At 34.6% G+C, this 24,228-nt stretch overlaps 3 protein-coding genes and 2 non-coding genes across 8 annotated transcripts in view; 2 read left to right on the top strand and 3 right to left on the bottom strand.

Moving 5' to 3' along the window:
- LOC119193833 (myotubularin-related protein 13-like) overlaps positions 1 to 10,634 on the bottom strand; it is a 50,226-nt gene extending 39,592 nt beyond the window's left edge. Inside the window, exon 1 of the mRNA XM_037447590.1 lies at positions 10,111 to 10,634. Coding sequence (XP_037303487.1) covers positions 10,111 to 10,165 — 55 coding nt within the window. The 5' untranslated portion in view covers positions 10,166 to 10,634. The remainder of the gene's footprint in view (positions 1 to 10,110) is intronic.
- A 508-nt stretch (positions 10,635 to 11,142) lies between these two features.
- Positions 11,143 to 18,869, top strand: LOC115442897 (putative Ras-related protein Rab-33). The gene is made up of 5 exons (XM_030168137.2): positions 11,143 to 11,538; positions 12,294 to 12,413; positions 12,846 to 12,995; positions 14,488 to 14,601; positions 15,199 to 18,869. The coding sequence occupies exons 1-5, from the start codon at positions 11,338 to 11,340 to the stop codon at positions 15,280 to 15,282; spliced, it is 669 nt and encodes a 222-aa protein (XP_030023997.1). The 5' UTR covers positions 11,143 to 11,337; the 3' UTR covers positions 15,283 to 18,869.
- Positions 18,870 to 19,600: 731 nt separating this feature from the next.
- Positions 19,601 to 19,672, top strand: Trnaw-cca. The gene has a single exon. It is a non-coding gene; the product is annotated as a tRNA-Trp (tRNA).
- A 482-nt stretch (positions 19,673 to 20,154) lies between these two features.
- On the bottom strand, positions 20,155 to 20,226 carry Trnaw-cca. Its single transcript has one exon. It is a non-coding gene; the product is annotated as a tRNA-Trp (tRNA).
- A 794-nt stretch (positions 20,227 to 21,020) lies between these two features.
- LOC115447172 (E3 ubiquitin-protein ligase UBR1) overlaps positions 21,021 to 24,228 on the bottom strand; it is a 44,926-nt gene continuing 41,718 nt past the window's right edge. For 2 of the 4 annotated variants that reach the window (XM_037447550.1, XM_037447547.1), the window contains 2 exons: positions 24,030 to 24,209; positions 21,021 to 23,801 (listed from right to left, as the gene is read on the bottom strand). In XM_037447550.1, the coding sequence (XP_037303447.1) occupies positions 23,655 to 23,801; positions 24,030 to 24,209 (327 nt within the window). In that variant the 3' untranslated portion in view covers positions 21,021 to 23,654. The remainder of the gene's footprint in view (positions 23,802 to 24,029; positions 24,210 to 24,228) is intronic. The other 2 variants (XM_037447548.1, XM_037447549.1) reach the window with 1 other exon arrangement.

Here is a 24,228-nt window from a genome sequence, read left to right as displayed (position 1 = left end):
CATTGTATCGCGATATGGGTAAAACTACGACCTATTACCAAAGGCTTACAGTCTATCACCGGACGGCTATCGATCGGAATGTCCAAATATAAAGTAAATAAGCGGAATGCTCATCAGGTATTCATTAGGATGTACTGGATTCGAGGACGCGATGCATATTGCTGCTCACGTCCGCCGACGACGGGTTTCCAATTATTCATACACGTTACACGCGTGATGGGGCTATGGCCATTTCGTTCCATGCTTGTAACTTTATTAGGTAAATAATTCAATCGCCCAATTGTGGATAAGGATTGAGCTATTTTAACTTGATCTAGAAAACAATGTCCCTGCCTCAGCTGTCTGAATGCGATGAACTCAAAATCTACCTTAAGCATTCCGATGTAATTTGGTATGGAAATAGTTTAAGTCCCTGGACAGGACGTAGGCTATACTTTATCCCAGGAAAATATAAAGCGGGAACTTTATCCTGGAAAAACTTTTAAGCGGAGTTGCGAGGAAAACCTAGTGAAATATAAACGGAGCTTCGACCGACCTTCGGAAGCACTTTGCACGTCATCGTGTCCCGATAGATTGCACTTAGTCGAGAGCAGGAAAACAAGCACAACATAAGTTCTCGCGATTGCGCAACTGAGGCTAACAGGTTGCTATCGCGTCTGAAGGCCGACCAAGCTTCGGACTGTGAGACAAATTGTAACTTAGAGTTTACTGTCCATTCACGATTGATTCAGAATTTTAATAACTAGAAAGATTAGCATATTAAGAAAATATATAATTTGATATGCCTTTACCAATACACCGTTACTAATCGGTGTTTTAGTAACAGCTGTTTTGTCTGATAAGAAGAAACACTGATAAAGGGGTGACTAATCATGAATTGTTTAGTGATAAGATCTTTTAAATACATATTATGTTGTGAGAGCACCGTACATTGAACCAGGAAGGACGAATTAGCGACAACAGTCTTTATAACACAAATATTATAGATGATCGGTAATCCAAACAACTGCTCCAGTGCAAATATTCTTTCACTAATCCGTCGCTGAATATTATTCTAGATATTGGTATTAATGTAGTTTTAAGTCCAAATGTTATAAAATTGAAAATATCGTGTTTGATTGTCTGTTTTGCATTTGAATTAAAAAAAGAAAAAAAATATATACCGCATCATCTTTGGGTTTCAGCTGCATTCCATTTAATGCAGGAAATAGCCGTTAACGCGAAGCAATAGATATTGGTAATAAAAACAGGAAGATTTGTTACAATTGAAAGGAAATAAATCATTAATCGACCGATCCAATCGAGTACCTCTCTAGTTGTAATGGCAAATAGTTTATGAATGATGCCTCGCACATGGTCGCACACGTTTGGCTCAACGCCAAGTATACCTGGACTTGCACTCGACTAATTGCGAAGGTCAAGTGGCAAATCTCTGCCTCATGTGGTACCAATATAAACTTATAAATATTACTATAAAAATTATCGTAAAACCGATGAAATCTTTTTTGTTAAAATGTTTTTTTGATAATCATCATTATCGCTATGATATAATTTCTATTGTAAAGCTACCTAATCTCATTGTTATATTTTTGTAACACAATAAAGTACACACAGATAAAACATTAAGTAATCTTTATGTTTTATACAATTTACATGAATCTGAAAATGATATCAAAAATTAACAGCGCATTAAACTGATAAAATCTATATAAAAAATAATATTCATAAATATTTCTAAAATGATATAATCTATATCGCATGTCCTCCTACATTACTAAATTTTCGAATAAAATTACTGTTTTGGGGCCATAGCAACATTCCAGTCCAAAATCTCTACAATTTATTCGCGTAGGCTTTACGATTTACTGAATCGGTGTGTTTCTTCCAATACTCATTATTAGACTTGATCCCAGAGGTCTAAAGCATCAAGATGACGAGCGCAGTATAGTGCTATACAGTTGTAAGTCATAGCTAAAAATTCTGAATAGCGCTACAATCAATATTGGTCGGTATAGACTGACATTACGTATTCAATCAGCTTAGCAATCTAGACTTGCTTTATAACTATAAAAAAATGAATAGACAACCTTTTTTGAAGACGGCTAAAAAGAAAGGATCATCAACAACAACCAATCAACAAAAAAAACCATCTGTCATAAATCATAAATCGAGCTACAATTAGAAAGTAGTCCCCAAGCCATCTAATTAAGATGGCAACTCGCTAGCCGGTCGAAGCCTATTTAACATTCTCGTTTTAAGCCCGCATTAAGATTCCAGCCAGCAACCGTCGGCAGTCGCGAGTCGGTGACGTGTTCCGGCTGTGTATTCATGCTAAGTATTGCTGGAATTTTATACTATCTATGGTGCTTGATATTTATACACATATTATTTAACTTTTTACTCTTGCAAATACTATAAATGCGAAAGTTTGTGAAAATGTTTGTATGTTTATTAGAAGTAAACGCAGAAACAACTAAACAGATTTGGATGAAATTTATCCTGCATTCCCTTAAATTACTCCAACGGAAAATTTTGAAATGCTGAAATCTGATTTTTTGACTAGATGGCGCTGACGTCGTATAATGTTTTAGCAAATTTTGTAGCGGAAAAGGCTTTAAACGCGGGCGAAGCGATGGCCAAGATGTAAGAAAAATAATCATGTTCCTTTTGAGGCACATAACAAAACTAGATCTAAATTACCTTAGCAAAAGCATTTCAAGATAGTGTTATGCAGATATTATTACTTCAAGAGTTGAACCGTACAAATATTTGTATTCATTTTCATTTCACCCAATAACGCTTTCGATTTTGCCTTAACCATTAACAAAGTCATTAGCAAATGGAAAATTTGACCCCATTTGCAGAGGACAAAAAGTAATTTATTATTCGGTGCATTCCATGTCACTTTGTAATTTATTATAGTTTTTAACGTTTAATATCCGGATTCCAAAACAAAAAGTAGGAGGGTTTCGTTTTTACATCCTTTAATGAAAACTATGAAAAATTGTAACCAAGTTCATAGCAAAAGTAGATTAATTTTCACTAGTTGCGAAGACGGCGCGGCGCTCGTCGGATCACGACGATAACTTAGTCTTATTATTTAATCTAAAGAAAACTCAAGAACGTCTTACAATGTCGAACACAAAAAGAATAAATTGGTTTTTAATAAAACATATTTTTTCCATTCTTTAGTGGCTAACAATTTTTACAAGACAAATTACATGAAGACCTATACCGTCATAGAACCAACTTTACAAAAACGCTAGCCCAAATTCTTACATTTTAGTGTAACGAAACGTTGTTATCGGCCAATCACATCACAAACGACTTCATATCAGAGAAATGATAATGAAAGTCGAAGTGAAATTAATGTCATATGAATCATAACGTTATTGTACAAACAGAACTCCGGTCAACGTATCACATGAGTCACTGGCATGACGTAAGGATGTGATGTCAGGCAATGCCAGGGTCGAGAACTGTACCAACTAATCGGTAAACCAAAATAAGGAAGTCACTGGGAATAGATTAAAAAGGTCTTTTGATTATTATTATTGAGGTGGGATTAGGTCACAAGTACTAAACCATAATATAAGATTGCTCATGAAGATATGCGACTAGACGCTAAGCCCTTCGTATTTGAAAGAACGAATTAATGAGGATCATATTATTGCGTATTCCCACCAACTAGCAGTAGTGTGTAAATACTTTAATTCCTGTTTGAAGACTGTGATACATCTATTCTAAATTCTAAAGACGACGAACAAGGGGAAGAACCATGAAGAACTTTGTAATTCAAAGTTCCTGATGGTTCTGTTTTTGTAGTGGCGTTTAGCACGATTTCCATCAGTTGGGCGACTTAATGGTAAAAATTTCCTCGAGAGTCAGCGCACCATCAACCATCTCAGGTCACACTGATGATAAACAAACCGCAAGTAATTCCGAGAATGGTTTGTATCACCAGACAGTCCATTGTTGTATAAATTTAGTACAGTTTGTATTAAATCTTGGTGGTTACAAATCCACCTGTTTCTACTCTTAATTACTAATTAAAATCGACTTGTCATTGAAAGTCCAATTTGCATTAAACTTTAAAAGCACCTTCCAAAAGAAGAGGTTTAGGTTTACTATAATAATGTGATTAACATTATTGTAGTTACCCAATAGAACAAGAAAAGGAGGATAAGTTTTTTAATGATATCAACTATCAAAAAAGGCTTACAGCGAATATACGTCAATGTTTACAACCGAATAGGTTTTAAGATGAATTAGTCGTAATACTGCCATTTGTAAATAATATTTACAATACCAAGGCGTATAAAGCAAACTGGTTTAAATCTAACAATACAGAAGGTCACTTCCGTTTATGAAGTCATTTTATTGTGGCAACCGTAGACAATCTAAATTTTTACAAAAGAAATATTTATCCGCAACGCAAAATAAAATTGAGCTATTGTTGAATTGTATAGATGGCCTTGAACCTTGAATAGTATTGTTAGAATGACGGAACACCACAATAGATCCAAAAGGTCCAAATTAACTAGCCTAAATGGAGCCCCGTACCGTTAGGCCGGCCTAGACAAGTGGCAATGGCTTCAAACCTTTTTCTACAATCGTTAAAACTAGTTCGAGTGTGAAAATAATTACTATCGTATCTCTGACGTAAGAACTACAAGGATGACATCATGGATCTTCACTGATAATCACCTCAATTATAATCAATTTTGTCGAGTCACGTAATGTACTCTAGTGGCTAGAATTTTTTGTAACAGTTTAAAGTTTAAACAGATTTGTAGTTGATGTTTTTCGACAAAGTTAACTATAGAAACGATAATTTGGTAAAATATTACCAAAAAATGAAATCTCCTTACTTTATAAAAAAAATAGCCTACCATCAGATGTTCTCTACCGCGGGGTACAATTATGCTGTACATAGCGCTAAATGTAGGATAATAATTAAGTCATGACAGTCAGAACAAAGGGCGGGCCCAATTTAGGCGGCAGCGGTCGACCGACGAATAAATAGGTCGATCGCATCAATAGCCCCCGGCGCTCATTACGCCGGCTAATATTAGAACATGAAAGTATAACTACTGCTCCGTACGTCCAAGTTTAGAATTCTGTTTCCTTCCGATCTCGATGTATTTACCACCGGAGTTTGCTCTTCTAAGTTTTTATTTTCTATTTACAAAATTCCGAGGCTATTTAATGAAATAAATAACCCGTAAAGAGTACAAATTTCGTAACAATAGAGCCATCCATCCTAAACTGTTCAAAAAGGTATAAAATATTTATGTAAAAAACTTAAATTTAACTGATCATAATAACGAAGTCCCATCTATAAAAACATAAGATCGCAGATCGGCTCAAAGTCAAGTTGTTACTCAACAAACTTATCGAATAGCAATGACACTCCAATAAATTCAGCAATATGCCACAATGAATATTTAAATCAGGCAACAAGACAATTTGTTCTTGCCGTTGTAAACGATGTTTAATGAAACGGGGGAGTGGAGACCAATTGATGCCGAACTAATAGGAATAAATCTACAACCAATGTGATCAAATCTGGAACTATTCAACGTGCATTGTGGCGCCCAAGGTTGAATGAATTAGGCGGTCAATTTAGTGAGACGATGCCTTCTTCGTTCAAACTTAATACTAATGTATGACGGAATGTTCCGTTTATTTCAAATTGTTAGCTCGGCTAGAAACCTTTAAAATTATAATCATCTGGGTGGCGTAACTTAGAATTACGCTGGATAGTGTTAAAAATGAGTAGATTGAACCCCTCTTACCCTGTCAATTCAACCCGTCGTTTCCGGTTATAATTAAGTTACAGTCGATTTGAGTACCACTAAACCAACTAAAAAAATACTGAGGGTGTTGGGATTCAAAAAAATAATAGTCAAAATAGTATGTCACGTTCAACTACTAAAACGAGAGAAAAAGAATCAAGATTTATGGATGTATTTCCCTGGCCATCGTAATTCCGAATTGCTATAGAAGTTACTCTTCGCGACTCGATAACCAACCAACAATCCTCAGCGACCAACCGTCTGTTAGTACGCACAGTATTCACAAGGATAAAGCTGACCGAACGATAAATTTATACTAATGACATGTCTAGCGATTCTGAGAATTCTGGGTGTCCGGAGAATTTTCTACGCATACATCAGTGGCGAAGAGTGAACTGTTCCGAAACCCGACACAACTTATAGGTACTTACTAATGTGCATAAATGCGGTCTTCAAATTGTGTTAATGATAATTATACATAAATTACGAAAGGGAAGCCGGTAGGAATCGGATTATATAGACCCGTCGCCACTGGCATACATTAACGAATTTCTGGCATCACAGCGACACTGGGAGTCGCAGGCGGAATAAGTTCAAGGACGATTTAAAGTTTACGGCCGCTTAATATTTTAACGAGGTTAACCACATTTTTATACTAATCCAGAATATGTTAATTTAAGGTAGCTTATAGCTTAAAGTCCATTTTCATACATTTTGTTTCACCTTTAATCTGGGTAACTAAACAAGTATTGACAAGTAAAGAATTTAAATTCACGTCTAGTTAGTGATTAGTTCTCGCAGTTGAAAGAAAAACGTAACAATAATTAATATGCATGGATATTTCGGCCTTTAAAATTTAATACGACGAAATTTTGCATTACGATTGCCTTAATTGCATTACGATTTAAAAAGAAAGGTATTTATAACAGGCCTTCCTCCTCCATCGAGGAATTAAAATTGGTTTTTAACTGTTTGCCACAACTTAGCAGCTGTCTATCCGGCCATACATAACAATAGAAAATCAATTTGTCTTCGATACGATGGCAGCATTTTTGACTACCTTACATGAACAATAATAGACAAATAAGAATCTGAGTGTATGTATTTGCGTTTGAAATGGATATGCTTACGTACTATGGGGCAGGAAAATAGTCGAGCAAATATTGTAACACTTGTTGGACTTCCGGCTACAACAGGAATAAGTAGTACAAATGCGATTTGTATAGCTGAGTCCAATCCTTTACATGTCCTGAATTACCTTTGCCGCTCTTTACGCCGACAATTTTATGCAGTTGTCTCTCGAGCGTCTTTAGGCGTAACTCAAACAATGCAGGATATTCTCCCATGGACACTACCTTTTCGAAACCTCTGCCTACCAATGGCGAAGGATAACATTTTCCGAATGGGAACCCGGCACAATATTTAGGTACTGCTGATATGCATAAATGCAGTTCACAAATAGTTAGATTTTACATAAGTTACGAAAGGGAAACTTTGCTCCACACTTGAACCGGTGAAGGAAAACATCGTGAGGAAACCTGCACATCTGAGAAGTTCTCTATTGGAATGTTCGAAGGAGTGTGAAGTCTACCAATCCGCACTAGGCCAGCGTGGTGGACTAAGGCCTAATCCCTCTCAGTAGTAGAGGAGGCCCGTGCTCAGCAGTGGGCAAGTATATAATACAGGGCTGATATTATTACTATTATATTATTACGAAAGGGAAGCCAGCAGGAATCGGATTATATGAGCCCTTTGCCGCGGCTGCCTACCCCAGTGGGGACATAAATGGCGTGAGTATGCTTACCCGTGAATTGGTCGAAGAAATGTTGTACTAAAAGTCAAACACAACACTAATTAGACTTATCAGCGGCTTGCCACAATAGCGTTATGCATTGACTTTTAATCGACGGTGTGCGATAAATGCATACCGTGTCGACGAACCAACTGACTCATCAACATGTGAACATTGAGCCCTTGGAAATACACATTATAGTGCTGGGAATAATTCTCATGAGGTGCATGATAATGTCGTAATGACTAATTATAATTAAATTTACAACAAATAGCATCTATGGCCACATGCCTAATATTCGGCCAGCATAGTGTAACTTATATCGACGTGTTTGTTTCCCAATATACCGCGCTCGAAGGAGTAAACAATGTGCTGCCTAGAAACAAAATAAATCTTTCTGTGTAGTAATATCTTATTCTTCCTAAATTTTTATTACGATAATTCTGTTGCAGATATTCATTTGACACTTTTTTTTATTCTTATAATAGAAAATTGATTATTCTATAACTTTAATTGTTAGAAGAAAAATACAATACAAAATAATAGATAAATCTTAATTTTCCATAAGATAAAGTAGACGAATAGGCCAAAACCACATATTTGTGTACACAAGGTGATAAAACCTGCTGTAGTGGCCCAGGTAAGTGTTGCATTCCGGGATCAGTCTGTCTATATCTGGTTCCAACAGGCCAGCATAATTGTATCGACAACCGAGGGGTAATCATCTCTCGTCAGTCGATATTCTATTGGACCCCACTGAACCTACTATCAGGTGCAATGGGGTCATAATGCTTGCATTAACTGTAACTGATGTTATAATTTAATTTTATAAATAAATAAAACTATGCATGTCATAGTCAAATGGAAGGTTTTGTGTAAAAACCATTTTGTCCAATTTTATTCCATAGTGAGTTACTGACATTTTGAATTTTGTATATCCAGAAGTATGTTTAGCTGTCCTAAAACCACTGTCAATATTTGCTCAAAATTGCACACAAACACTGCAGCCTGTTATTTGATAGCAAGCTTCTTACCTGTTATGCCACTATGGCACTTGTAATTAAAGGTTTGTAAATAATAAATACAATATTTAACAAAATGCATTTACATGGAACCCTAGACATAATAAAATACATTTGAAGTTTTCCATATCATGCAGTATAACTTATGAAATATTTATTGATTTGGCAATACGGACACTATAATTTTGTTAAATAAATAGTAAAATAGTTAGCTATTTATTTTACTTTGACTGCTTTAATATTTTGAAATATGGCTTAAGAAAATAACACTATTCCTGCAAAAATAATAAAAGTCCCTCGCTTTGTCCATTTGTCTGAACATGATAAATTCAAGAACTACTGAATGGCTTTCAATAAAATTTGGTATGGAGATAGTTTTTTAATCCTGGGTGGGACATAGGCTACTTTTATCCTGCAAAAAATCATTCATATAATCAAAGCTGCAAGCAAAAGATTGTTCTATTTTAATACTATCTTATCAAAGTGCCTTAAATATTTCTAGAGGCCTTTTTTTATACCATATTATACACAATTTAAATTATGAGTTATAATTTGTTCATATTAGGGCTTTTAATGGTAAAATTAACAAGAATTCTGTTGTAACACGTTTAATATATGCACCGTAACTAATAACACAAATGACAAGAAGAAGAAGAATGTTGCAATCACAAAAAAAAACTTAAGAGGTATTATTCGATGACACCATTAATATTTATTATCCAATATAATTAATAATTTTAACCAGCAATCCAGTGCCACTTACTAATGATAGATGTAATAAGATAGTGAAAATACCATCCAGAATGTATAATAAAGCATTCCCTAGCGTAGCCCATTATTGAATTTATCATCGATCAACATCAAATGTTCTAAAAAAAATTAAGATTATTTAATGTTGGTAATAATTAAAAATACTACATTACATACAACCTGATTTGATCTAATGAGAAAACTCATTTAAAATCCTAACTCACGAGTTATCTTTAAAGATGATTGTGGAAAGGTGAATCATAAAGTTGTGGGTCTCTCATAATGTATGGAGGTTTGGTAATGGAATCAATTTACTACTCAAACAGTTAATCATCACACTAAATGAAGGAAAGATAATGTTATGGCTCTTATCTATTTTTTTAAACATTTTCTTAATGTATTATGTGTGATAAGCTTATCAAACTTTCTTAATTGCATTGTGTTTTGTTTAATAAACTGCTGAAAACAATATGATTTCGTTGGTTGGTATAAACTTAGAATAAATATTAACAATTTTATTAAAATATTGGCAACATAAAAACACAAAAAAAATAATTACAATAATAATATTGTGTTAATTCAATAGTAGATAATTTATAACTTCCTTGGTCTAACATCTAAGAATTATTATAAAATGTAAGGGGTAAATAATATCAATATTTGAATGCAGAAGTTTCGCGCCAACACGTAACTATGACATCAGATCAATCTACGCGGATCAAGAGTAATTATCATAATCTTCACTTACTTTCTTTCTCGTGGTCGAATCCCACAATAACGAAGTAGTCCACGAGCCTGGACATGGCAATCCTACGGCAACATCCGAGCACACACACCACAAAAACACTTATTAATTAAATTATAATCATTTATACACATTTTATACACAGAACGGTCGGCGCCTTCATATTAGAAACACAAACACATTCCCAGACGGTCAACACACGCTACGCACAATATTCGCACACCATACACTTCACGGAATGTAAACAACACTTTCATTTATCGCCAGTTGAAGAAGTTGAACCACAAATTACAAGAAAGAATATAGATTGCCCAGATACATAGGTTAGCTGCACTGTTCCGTCATACGAAACCGGTTGTCAATGGAATAATTTAACAATTTTAAACTTTCGTGTAAATATCAAACTTAATACGTAGAACAAGCGGTCAATTGTATATTTTATAATAAAATAACTATTCTCGCGTCAATCAACGTAGTCCTTTAGTTGTACGACCGACATGTCTAAAAAATGTACTATGAATATGGTAGATTGGTAGATTTGCAAGTAAAGTACTAAAAAATCTACCATAAAATCATTGCCAGCCTAATAACTTGTAACCGTTTTGAAACGTTTCCTTTGAGTGTTTTTAGTAATAAATTGAGGTAATAATCGACAATACTATTAAATATATAAAAATAAGAGCATAAAGATATATAATAAAATCAAACTGTGGATCACAATGACAAACAATAAGAAGTAAGTACCTTATACAAAAGTTATGTATTCAGAACAACCATGTAAATATTATTAAGGACTAATTTAGTATCATATAATTATCTACAGAGATGTAAAGTAAAAAAACTTCAATAATTAAAATGTTTACATTTTATAATACTATGTTTTCTAGCTAATGTAGATACGTTATAGGTATTGAACAGAAAAGTTCATAATAGATGTATAATAACGTTTCTTTAGTCAAAAATATTATCTGTTCCGAATATATAATCCAACTTATTATCCAGCATGACAAAGTAAAAAGTCGTCTTGCTTTGTCTCATTTCCTCTCATGAAGTATGATTTGTGAAGAAGAAGATAAGTAATTTGACAGAAAATATTTGTGAAAAGTAGTGTCTTTTTATTAGGAAGGTTAATCTAATTGATAACCCAAACAAAATATTGATGTTTTGATGAGAGTCAATAAAAGTGATAACCTTTTATGCAAATACTTCCGTATTACGGCAAATTAAACAATGTCAGAGATTGTAAATCACGATATTCCCGGACTGAAACAGAAAAAAGTATTTAAAATTATTGTTTTGGGTGATTCAGGTGTGGGTAAGACATGTCTGACTTATCGCTTCTGTGAAGGACAGTTTTTAGAGAAATCTGAAGCTACGATAGGCGTTGACTTCAGAGAACGAACCGTGAAAATTGCGAATGAAGATATAAAGGTAACAATTTGTAATAATTACCACCGTTCCAATACTAAATTAGAAAATGTGTTTTATTACTCCATTGTAAATTAATATATTATAGAAAAAAACATTATTAACACATTGTATGATAATATGATGCAATTACTTCGAGAAATCATATCAATAATTTAACTGTTGCAATTATTTAAATAATTGTTTATACATGAAAAATTAAAAAAATGCCAACATTCAAACATTTTCTTCGGGTCTAATCTATGGGACTGTTCACACTCTGATTTGGCCATAGTAATACTGTTGCGCCAGTCAGCAGCTCATCCATTTTAGAGGAAAGAACACAAAATAAGATTTCTGCATCAGAACACAACCACAATGTCGCTTTCTGATGTATTTATAAAATATGCAGTTCTGTAGCCGACCACCACATTCTAGTTTAATATAAGGTAATCATTTCCTAACATATGATTAAATAATTGAAAAGTAACTATATTTCATACTTCAGTAGATATAGTATATTAAGTAACAGAACTTACATGTGAACACTGCATGCCTTGTTACTTATTTCTTTATTTAGGCTAAGTGGTTTGTGTACAATTTTGACAATTATTATGCCACAACTATTTTTATAAAAGAATATATATTTTTTTTGTTTCGAAGAAAAAGATTATTATGTCTCATTAAAAATATATTGAGACAAGTGGTTTTGGAGTGATTATTGGAGGCCAAAAACATTAAAAGCTTTTGCAGTAGAGCATAATTTATTCATGTTCTAGCTCCAGCTATGGGATACTGCAGGTCAGGAGAGGTTCCGCAAGTCCATGGTGCAGCATTACTACAGGAATGTACATGCTGTTGTTATAGTCTACGATGTCACTAAGCCAGAAACGTTTCATGTAAGTACACTTCAAAATAAGTATACAAGAAATGTAGGTTCTTTCTTCTACATATAATAAAATAAAAGAGTAGATATAATATAATAAAAAGGACAGAACAACAAAATCTCAGAAAGTTCCGAATTATTCCCAATTATATGTACATATACATAGTAAAACTATTATTATATTATTATTTTTTGGATTTGTTTGGGTGGAACCCATGTTGTTTCCTAACGGTTTGATATATGAAATTCAAGTTATCTAGAGTACCAGTTTTACCAACAGTTCGGACCAGGCTATCGAAAATAGAATATTCCAATCAAAAAAAAATTTTCTGATAGACCAAACCGGGCGATTGGCTAAATAGGATGGGAATTTCTAGACACATGCATTAAATGAACACAAAAGCAATGGCAGACCCAATTTAAATATACCATATTCGTTATTCAGTCCATAGCGAGTTGGATGCAAGAAGTGGAGTCTCACGGCCTGATGGGAGCTCCGAGGGTTCTGGTAGGAAACAAGTGCGACTGTGGCACGCCAGAGTCGCGGCTGGCAACAACTTACGCGCAGCGGCTGGCAGATAAATACGGAATGCCAGTGAGTATTACCAATGTTCTATTACGTTACTTATTAATACTACGAACGCGAAAATTTCCGCAGAAATCTTGGAAGTAATTTCCTCTATCCTATAATTATTATTCGAGAGAGAAAAAATCACATTATGTCTGCCACTACTGGTATAATGAGTGGAACGTTTGTGTTAGTTTCATCGGTCTTACGACCCAATGATTGATGATGTCGATTCTCGGGTATATAGCGATTGATGATGTCGATTCTCGGGTATATAAAGTAATCCTAGCGAGCGTTGGGAGTTGGGACTAGTCACCGCGTTAGCCTTCTTTGGCGAAAACGAGACTGCCTCTGGATATCCTGTTGCACTGAGTTAGGTTCGCGTGATCTCCCTGTTCGATCCTGCCTTGCAGGCCCTCTCTGTATTCGGGGGCTAAATATGCTTCCCAACATCAAAGGACACTCTTCGCGTCTACGATAACACAAAATCAAGCACCCGCTTTGCCAACAATCTTATGTTCGCTAAATTAAAGAAGGTGAGCAAGCAGAATCCTTCCTGCCCCTCGTCTATACACCACCTGACATCATTAAATCATCTAAAGGCTGACGCACCGCTCGTGACTTGTGATTACAGTGTACGTTCTACGATAGATAAGTGCTTCAAATTTCAAATTATCATAAATACTCATGATAAAAATATTATATTATGTTATCAATTATTGCTCGAAGTTATCAAAATAAATCGATATTGAAATATGAGATCACAAGCTCCCCCACTATATACATTCCTATACCTTTTATTATCCCATACCCCTTTGTCAAAATTTCAGTACAGACTGCGGAGTAATTAATGGTGGCAACAGCCAGTCATACTATTTAGATTTTGTAAATTACTTACATTATTCGCAGTGAGGATACATCAACTTACTTATAAGCTATCATGCCTTGATCTTTATTCCGACCCAAAAATCGTGGGAAATAATACTTATACAACCACGTCTTCTTCTACCGAAAAGGTAGGCACAAACCTATCGACATATCAAGCACACGCTGACAAATTCTAGACTCTGAGCTGTGAGCAGGAAAACACAATAACACTCTTCACGTTACCCAATAAGGAGATCGGACCCAGGACTTCTGCCCACCGTTCGAACCACAGTAGAACTTCGTCACAGAGACAAGCCTACGGGGTCTTCGAGGCTGAGGCTTGCATCGGTCTCCTTACTGCGCCACCCCGACTTAGATATGGTAGGGCGCGTTTTCGTGGAAGAAATTACCTATAAAAAACACTGGTGGTAGGTTCCTCATATGTGAGAGTCTGCCTGAGTAGGATCAACGTAATGTCTATTTCTGCTGCCAAGCAGCAGTGTGTAGTCACTGTTGTGTTCCGGTTTGAAGGGAATTGCAGCCAGTGTAACTACTGGACATAATAAGACTCAACATATCATGTCTCAGGATGGCGAGCGCAATTGAATACCAAACAATACTTTGTACCTTTATAGCATTTTGCGTTTTCCAGTTGTTCGAGACGTCTGCGCTTCTTGAATCCGAGTGTGACAACGTCGAGTCTATATTCATGACGTTAGCGCACAAATTGTATTCGAAACAGTCTCTCAGAGTGGTGAAAGTAGCGGTGAGTACACTGTAAAAGTCTTATGACGGTTTTCAGTAAATTATGTAAAATTTTATCTTCGATCTGGTCCTGAGTATAAACCAATCAAAATATGTCATTTGTAAACATGGCAAAAATATTGTTCTGATTGATCTATTTTGGCTATGAATGGTAAAAGGAGATTGGAATCGTTTATTGAAAATGATAGTTGAAAAACGAGTGCTTTGGGAAACTATTAGATTACCTATATTGCCATTACTGAGCAGAATGTTGCCACGTACCCCCTTGAATCCCTTGGCGAAGACGACCCTGTCTTCTGAATTAGTGACTAAAAGATTTAGATAAAATTATTGCGAGATTAAAAAATTTGCCAAACTGGGTATAGTAATAAACCTACCATTAAGTTCCTTGTAGATTCAATATCGACGTTTGAAAGTATCTAATTGACTTATGCGAATTTTTTTTAGATAATTTTTAACTAGGTTAAGAAAACATAAAAGTGCTGATTTTAAATATGTATGAAACTTAGTATCGCAAAAAATGACACTTAAGTTAATTAACCATTCAACCGTCGTTAAGTTAATTACTATAACTGACCTAATTTCTTCTCATTCCCAGGGTGAAGTGGGTCACGGAGTAGTGACACTGCCGCGACAGAGGAGGTCCGCGCCTTCCAACGACAACAGCTGCCTTTGTAGTTAAATTATAACACGATATATTTCTGTGAGTTTTTTACGCCGGAATCTAGAATTAATTATTTTCCGGCGTAAAAAACATGCAACACAATTATTTTGAAAAAATCCAGTTGTTTGTTTCGCCTGACTAAGGAAATAAGATTATGAAGCTGAATATAATAATTATAGCAGCCCTGCATTCTATACTGCTGGGTATGGATCTCCTCTACTACAGAGAGCCTAGTGCGGATTGCCAGACTTCACACACCCTCGAAATTCCTATAGAGAACTTTGAAGCTGAAACTGCATCATTTTCATATTAAAATATTGCTAAGAATTATATGAGTGGAGTTCAGTTGTAATCGGAAATGTGTGGGACTGCTGTCCGTCCTAGCATTTTACTTACTCTAGTTTGACAAGACATTTATAAACTTAATTTTAATCTGAACATTAAAAAATAAGGATATTCGTTACGTACGCTTAGGGTAGCTCATAAAGTGTTCCTCTATCAAAGTCGGTGCATCATTTTCGGTGTTGTGTCTATATGCATTCAGTCTACTTGCTGCAATATTGAATGGTGTTATGTAATGTAGGTATGCTTTCTTAATTTGCCGGTAAAAATAGCTAGCGCAGTATAGTGGTTTCGTAAGCTTTATAGTTATTGGCCATATTTATGGGTTTTGCTTTTGGTAAACTCTATGAATCTTCGATTTTACTGTCCCATTAATACCTATCTCAAGTTTAATACGCTCGAGCAAGGTTCAAAATTAGTGATGGACCCTGAATTTGGCAAAACTTGTCTCCAGTCGTTGAAAAGATTATGTTCAATATAATTTTACCGCTTGTAAGCTCTCTCGTAACATTTACTATAAGCATATTATAAAGGAAATAGTCGATTGCGATGGACAGAGATAAAAGACGAGGGTGGGGAAATGCTGGTTTAATGAAATACAAAAATATGATTACTGAATTTCTACCAAGGTTTAAGACCGATATTACACTGGGTTTGGAATCTATGTGAGCTATTATACGGTGAATTCAACAGTTCACTCAGTAACCATAGCACGATAGATATCTGACTGTCGACTGATCAAATAGTATAGATTATAGATTGGGTCACAATATATTTGCATAATAAAATTAAAAGATTGATACAAGGCCACCGATTGGACTGATCGTGTAATAACTCGTTGTTTAAAGGTTTAAATAAAGTTTTATACTCCATACCATCTTACTATACTTGGTTAAAATCATGAACCCTGTAACAGCTGTCAAAGTAATCTTTGTGGGATTGGGATATTAACGATAGATGCTTAGTTTCCTGATTGTTTAAGTTTTTTCGATTGAAATCATGTTTTGATTGATATGTTTTTTTTTATTTCATCTAAGGGGTTTTAAGGTGTATATTTATAATATTTTATATTAAAATAATTTTATTTTGTTTGCTAAATCGATAACTCATAACACGTGGTAAGAAGCGTTAGTATAACTGCAGTTGCATTACTAACTATGATATTTTTCATTTACATACAAACGACGTTAATACATTCTACCGTCCAAAAATATGAAATTTTAAATAAGAGCTGCCACAGGACGTCTCAATTCTTAGAAAGCATAATAAAGGTTTTATACATGTGACATTGTTATACGGTAACATGTCTTTTTATGTCGACCGACAAATAATTTATAAGAAACCAGACACACCATTGTAGAACTATGAGAGATATATGCAACGTTTATTAGTAAGGACCTTACCTTAGTCATAATCGATAAAGGTGATTAAAAGAACACCATGTATATATAAGTTTTACGTTGTAGACCATTTTAGCCCCTTTTCCTTAGTGTAAGTTATAAAATAGATTTACTAATAAATGTGATTTAATTATCATAAAAAAATCCGGTGTATATTGATATCACGTTGATTAGTAAAAATGAATAAATTATTAAAATAATAATAAAAGTATTGTCGGTTTACTGCGAGAACTCATTAACTGACAAATACAAAAGTATGAATTAGTTATATTGTTTTCCCTATATCCTATTAGATATAATTTTTATTATTAAAATCAAGTGAGCATGTTAAATATTATATTATGTTCAGGGCGTTATAAACTGTACTTGATGATTTTTTGCAATTAGTGAGTTCTTTCAGTAAACCAACGGTATAATATGTTGTACAAATATTCTGTGAGCCAAATGTATTAACTTGTGATTGTACTAAGCTTAACCTGTGCCTGTGTTCTTAAACTTAAGTATAACTCATTTTTATTTGTACATTCCTGAGCAGTTAGAATTAATATTAAATTCAGGCCGTATTCCGTCTATAGAGGCGAATCCGTTGTCTTGCAATTACGGGCGTTCTATTCGTATGGCTGCTTTGATAGCTGTATAGGCAAGACAGTTGAAAATCTCCTATTCAAAGGACATTAAAGCTGTCCTTCGATTAAAACGCCTGTGATTGCAAACAGACAGATATACCACCGTAGAAGGAATAGGAGCCCTGACCTTATAGTGAAAATCGTGAGATATCGTATGATTACATTGTAATGTTAATGGGAAACAAAATATCCCACAGTTGAAAAACACGTAATGTTGATGGGAAACAAATTATTATTTCACATTCGAAAACAGTGAGTTTTACATAATTATCTGAAAATGTTCAAAGGTAAGTCAATTAATTCTTCACCACTTCTCCTAGCTTCGCCTGCGTGATAAAGGTATTCTGTAATAAATGTGCTATTGTATTATTTTCCGGAATAAATAAATGGATAAAATTATTTATTCCGGATATCAACATATTGGCACATAATCCCAGTGACCACGATGAGCCGAGGTTCATAACCCGTCAATGGGTTGCCCTCAGCATGGTCGCTTTATTTTCAAGGATTTTTATTCTCTTAATGGTTTTACAAATTTTATCTATAATGTTTTAAATCTGCCACCAATAAGTTTATAATCTGCAGATTACAACTATGGCGGCTTGCAAGTGTGGTTAGTACTGGGTGTCAAGGGGGAGTGAGTTTCCGCTATTTGATACGTAGCTCGCTCAATTTTCAAGGTTTGCGAGCGCCTGTAGAGCTCTCCAAAAAGTCCGGTGTGTTTGTATAAGCCAGCCCTTGCTAGGCTACTAACCGTATAATCTGGTTAAAAAAAAATATGAACCAAACTTACTACATACCAAATTTCATCAAAATCGATTTATTAATTTAACACTGACAGCTACATACTTTCGCATTTATAGTAATCAGCTTCCTTTGTTCGTCGACACATGTTTGAAGAATTAATTTACGAGAAGTACCTTGTTATACGTTTAAAACAGGGTATGTACGGATTCTTAACTTGTGACTCTGTATGCATATAAAAAAGGAGCATTGACAGCCACCTTGTATAGAATCGTATCAATGAAATTATATTAGAAAATTATTTATTAAAATTTATTTAATTTTGTACCTTGTTTTTCCGACGAATAAAACCGTATGTGACCGGTTGATAATGGAAGAATGTAAATGTTAAGCGATTATTTAATTATAAGATATGTGTAATTTATTTTTGTATAAGATTAGTCCGATAACACAATGTTAGAGCGATTACAAATAAAAATTATTACGTCGTTAATTTTTTTTTATCTTAACCTTCCAAATTCAGACCTACCTTTTTCATACGTGCACGGCGAAGTGACCCTTCTGTACCTGATGGTACGTGGAGTGGCGCCCAAAAATGTAGACTGACGAGAGATGATTACCCCTCGGCAGTCGACAGAATTATACCGGCCTTTTAGCACCGGATATACACAGGCTGATCTCGGAACGCGACACACTTACGTGAGGCACTATGGCGGGTTTTAATACCTTGTGTATGTGAGACGTTATCTGGGCGGATATAAAATATATCCTACCACCAGCATAAGTTACCTAGTGGGCAGTGGGCTTGCGTCCAGTTCCCAGTGCATCCGAAAAGTGCTGTGTATTGTTGCTATGTACTACGGTTATAACACAATAAAAAAAGAAACCAATTGTATTGTATATGTATAATGTGCACTGTACTTTATACTTTAAACTAATTTTGAAAAAAGCAACACCATAGTTTAGAAGTGGTAGAGTTTATATTGACGGAATCTAAAATATATTTTATAACATTTTATAAGTTTAAATAAATGATTTATTTCATTTCACAGCAGTGATAGCACCTGATGTCAAAACCAATAGGGTCCAGATAGAGTACTACATTAATATAAGAAATATGTAGCTATATGGCAAACTACAGTAATAATTGTTATTTATTCATTTTTTTTTTTACCAAAACTCCTAAATAGATATCAATTGCTAATTTCAAATTAATAGTACAACGACTCCGTGGCGCAACGGTAGCGCGTCTGACTCCAGATCAGAAGGTTGCGTGTTCAAATCACGTCGGGGTCATCGTTCTTTCTTTTTTATGCAACAAAGTTTTTTGCATTGATAGTTAATACTAAAATGCATCCTGAAACCACTTATTGGCTAATGTAAAACTGCGGGTACATAATACTTTTCTTGCACGCCTTTTACAGTGCACAAGGGGTATACCTACACACACTGCACCTATAACAGCTGTGGTATGATTTGATAATCGCCAATCCTTCAAGGTTGTGATAGATTGCATGCGGACCGTGCGCTTAGTAAAAGTAATTGCTAACGGCCTACATCAAAACGTATTCTTCCAAATGCTCATTCGCGCTGCCTGAAGCAACAAATATTCGGCTGAACAAGGGCAGCGATTGGTCGCACTGTTTTACTAAGATAAAACCAGATTGACCAAACTTTGATTTTAGCTCATTACCACATAATCTTAGTAGCAACATCGACTTCTATACAGGACTATGATGCCAAAAATCAACGTGGTCTCACCCTGTATAATAATAATTTGACCCCGACGTGATTTGAACACGCAACCTTCTGATCTGGAGTCAGACGCGCTACCGTTGCGCCACGGAGTCGTTGCCGATGAAGTTTATAAATTATAACTAGCTCTATAATTTTTACACTTGGAGCGAGATAGTCGTGAAATAACGACCAAGCACCTTAAATATATATGAAAAAAAAATATTGCTGGATAGCGGTTTTATATATGTAAATACATTTTACCTATTATTTGGAATGATTTAGTTGATGTTATTTTTACTAGGTAGCCGCAGTACTAAGTCTTTTGTAGAGTTTGGCTGGGTAGGTAATATTATATATATTTCTGCCTCCAAACAATAATGTGCCAGCACCATAGTGTTACGGTTTGAAGGACTGTACCTATAGCTAATCGTAATTTTGCTGTGGATTTTGAGAATTAACATCTAATGTCGTCCCAGGGTGACGAGCACAGTGCTGTTTGGTATTCAAAGTGTAGATGTCATACCTAATTATTGTTTATGAGTAGCTAGTAGTGTCGTTTATCTTCAATAAAGTTTGACAGCTTTTTTGACAAATTACCTATTTTGATTAATTTTTTCTGGGGATGGGATCGAAGATTAAGATTGGGATCGTTTTTATGAAGTTTTGACATAGTTTATTAGAGATATTTCTTTATTTCCGATTGACTAAAACCATAGCAAATTGCATAACTTATTGTGAGATTAAAGTGTAGTGTAGTGTAGTGTAAGTGATTAAATACTAGGTACTGATTTCCAACCCCAAATATGGCTTGCTATGGAAAATACATATGGAGTGTGCGGAAGAATAGATGCTAAGACGTGCAACTACATATTTATGCAGGTTACTTCATCAGACAAAAACACCAAAATCTATTTCATAATAATTTTATTTATATTAATAGATTTAATAACTAATCGTTATTACAACCATTAGATAATTAAAAACACAAAATATCACCGTAATCTGTAGATATAAGACAAAATTTTACATACTATAAGTGAAATGCTAAACAATGATACTAACTGCGAGATTTTGCATTCAATATTGTGTTTTACAAATTTAACAATCAAGACAAATAAACTCCGTATTCAATGAATAAATAGTATACAACAGTAATTATTGGTGTAAAATGCCTCATTTTATCACAATTCTTAGTTGATACATTTAGTGAGTTAGGTCATTCTTTAACTCAGGACTTGTTTCACAAATTTCAAGCAATTTTTTTTAGTTATCATATCAAACAGCTAAGGTAGATGGTACTAACTATCACCATTCATTTGCTAGCATAGATTAGTGTGACTTTTGTATTTGGGTTTATATATTTATGTAACAGGTAGCATTTACTTAGAACTTGCGGAACAGGCTCCAAGTGTGGAAAATTTGTTTGGTGAAATGGAAAGTATCAACTTGGATTTTTTATAGCATGTAAATGTGACAAAATCCCAGCATATTTACACTAAATGAAAATGAGTAAAAAGTTCATGTACAGTCAGCCACAAAAGTAGTTGAACAAATACAAAATTTCGAATCACCTTTTAGCGTTTGTATTGTTGTATGTTATTTTTATATAACAGTGTTTTTTTATTGATTAAAATAAACTTCATATATTTAATTTATTTTATAAAAACAAAAAAGAAAATTTCGATTAAATTTAATGTGTGGAAGCATTTTAAATTTTTTAATTTGTTCAGCTACTTTTATCTTCGACTGTACATAAAATACCTTTTGAAATTTAGGAACATCTTTGGACAATCTAGGTGAAGAAATAATACATCTGTATTAATCTCATATTTGGCCTAAACGTTTGTACAAAACTAATTGCATAACTTGGATAATGAAAAATTATATTTTCATATAACATACAAGCTCCTCGACATAGTTAATGAGCGAAGAAATCGGCCTATCATTACTGAATATATAGACGGTTATTATTAAAACTTTTAAAAATATTAAGCTGTATTGAATATTCGAAACATATGAATAGTAACAAGCATATTTAGGCTAGAATACATTATCTTAATTTAAATCAATTTATATTGAGCTGCATAATAGTTGCCAAGTTTTGATACATTTAAATTCTGAACCAAAAATCGCACTACAAATACAAAGTTCTTGTGAAAACAGACAAATTTAATAAATTTCATTTATCCACGAAGGTGGTGTTTATTCTAATACGTATGAAGTCTTCACAAATCGGCCATGATGGACAATTTTATCTCTTATTACTTTAATCATTATATTGTGACACGCTAGCATTTATGAGACCATTTCTAAATTTATAATTTCACAAAGAATCAATAACACAAAATCATGTTTTCAATTTATGCTCGTGACGAACTTCATAACTTTATTTTCTTTCTATTTTATTGATGCTACAAAATTCATTAACCATTCTTTTTATTCATGAGATTTGATCTTATATCCACTTCTGTTTTATACTAAGTAGAAGATGAAAGCTATACAGCCTAAATAATTTGCAAAGTTCGCGATGTTCAATAGAATTGTTTATCGATATTTTGTCACTTTCTCTATGAAAGTCGTGAGAGTGAAAGAGACAAAAAACTCAACGGTTAACGACCCTATTGAACATTTCTGAAGAACACGTACGTCTAAATAAATGTTAGTGTCCTAAAAACTGGTGTTTATGTAATTTATAAACCGTTGAATATCTAAACTAAGTACGACAATGTCAATAAAATTCATATTTATTTATTTATTGTCGTTTTGTACTAAACGACAGTTATAAGCATTATTATTTACAAAAATTTGGTTAACCTTAATCCACAGCAAATCAACATGGGAAAATTATTTGTCATAATTTATAAATTAGCTTACCGCGACAAAACATGCTGACTTTATGATAAATCAACTTTATCTACTCTGGAATATAACTTTCATGGTAAGCATAAATGAATCACTTTTCCCAATGTATTAAACTAACATTCAATTCGCTGCCTAAGTATTAGTACACATCGTAAGCAACAATTCTTTATCCTATAACGTTAAATTCCAGTAAGTCAATAATTTTGGTTTCCATGAACCGTTTACGACGAGAAATATTTATTTAAATATAACATAGACAGTAGACATTACAACAAGATAGTGACAACGGAACACATACTAATTGCGAGATATATTTAATGCTCACATTTATTTATCGTAATATGATTTTTAAAAACTCCAGTGTAACCCAAACTACTAAGACAGTATAAACATGACATGGAAAATTTTTACTATGATTATACTACGACCGAATAACATGTTAACGGTACAAGAGAATTTGGCATGACGTATAATAACGTCGAGTAAAAATTTAACGACGACATATACCGTCGCTGTTATTTGATATATAATTAAGTGTTCAGCAAAACTGGTAATAATGGTGTTTAACATTGCGACATTGTCCAACATGAGTTCACGTTCCCCGAGCGGGTCGCGGCGGCTGCGGTCCGGACATCCGGCGTATCCTCCGCACGGCTTGCTGCAGCTGGCGGAAGGTGAATCAGAAATTCTGCCAGGTGATGGTGGCGAGCATGTTGGTGTCGAGGGCGCGGGCGATGCGCTCGTGCAGCGAGTGGCTCAGCCACAGCGTGCGCAGCGACTCGTACCGCTCGGGGCACAGGTGCAGCGGGTTGCCGCGGTTCAGACCCTGCAATACAAAGCAAATCATTCTAGATTTATTAATTGAAATGATACTAGCAGGTTTCACAGAGATTTGTGTGGAGGATTGTACTCAAAGTTTTGTTTATAATTTGGTAAGTTGAAGTTTGAAAATTTAGTATGAGCTATGTATAAGTGATAAAAATATTTAAATTTGACCAATGATCGCATCAACACTTTAATGTCCCTTAACAATGTGTACAGTAGTGGTAGTGACCTGATCAGTTTCGCCGTAGGAGTCGAGGTATGGCGCGGGGAGTTTAGCGCCACGCGCAGGAGCCGCGACCAGCAACAGCTCGCAGCTGCGCACACGCAGGAACATCCCCACGCCGCCGCCGCACACCGCCGCGTGCGCCACTACCGCGCCCACGCGCTCGCTGCCGCCGCTGCGACCCGCCTGATCACACAAACACCAA

The sequence above is a fragment of the Manduca sexta genome, chromosome 7 (assembly GCF_014839805.1).
Source record: "Manduca sexta isolate Smith_Timp_Sample1 chromosome 7, JHU_Msex_v1.0, whole genome shotgun sequence".
Classification (NCBI taxonomy): domain Eukaryota; kingdom Metazoa; phylum Arthropoda; class Insecta; order Lepidoptera; family Sphingidae; genus Manduca; species Manduca sexta.
Note: the sequence above shows the minus strand (reverse complement) of the source record. Positions and strands in the feature narration are given on the sequence as shown.

Excerpts from the sequence above, each read along its gene's own strand:
- LOC115442897 (XM_030168137.2), top strand. The coding sequence starts at position 11,338 with ATGTCAGAGATTGTAAATCACGATATTCCCGGACTGAAACAGAAAAAA. Across the intron at positions 12,996-14,487 it reads CAGATAAATACGGAATGCCA|TTGTTCGAGACGTCTGCGCT; the intron begins GTGAGTATTACC and ends TGCGTTTTCCAG. Across the intron at positions 14,602-15,198 it reads TCAGAGTGGTGAAAGTAGCG|GGTGAAGTGGGTCACGGAGT; the intron begins GTGAGTACACTG and ends TCTCATTCCCAG.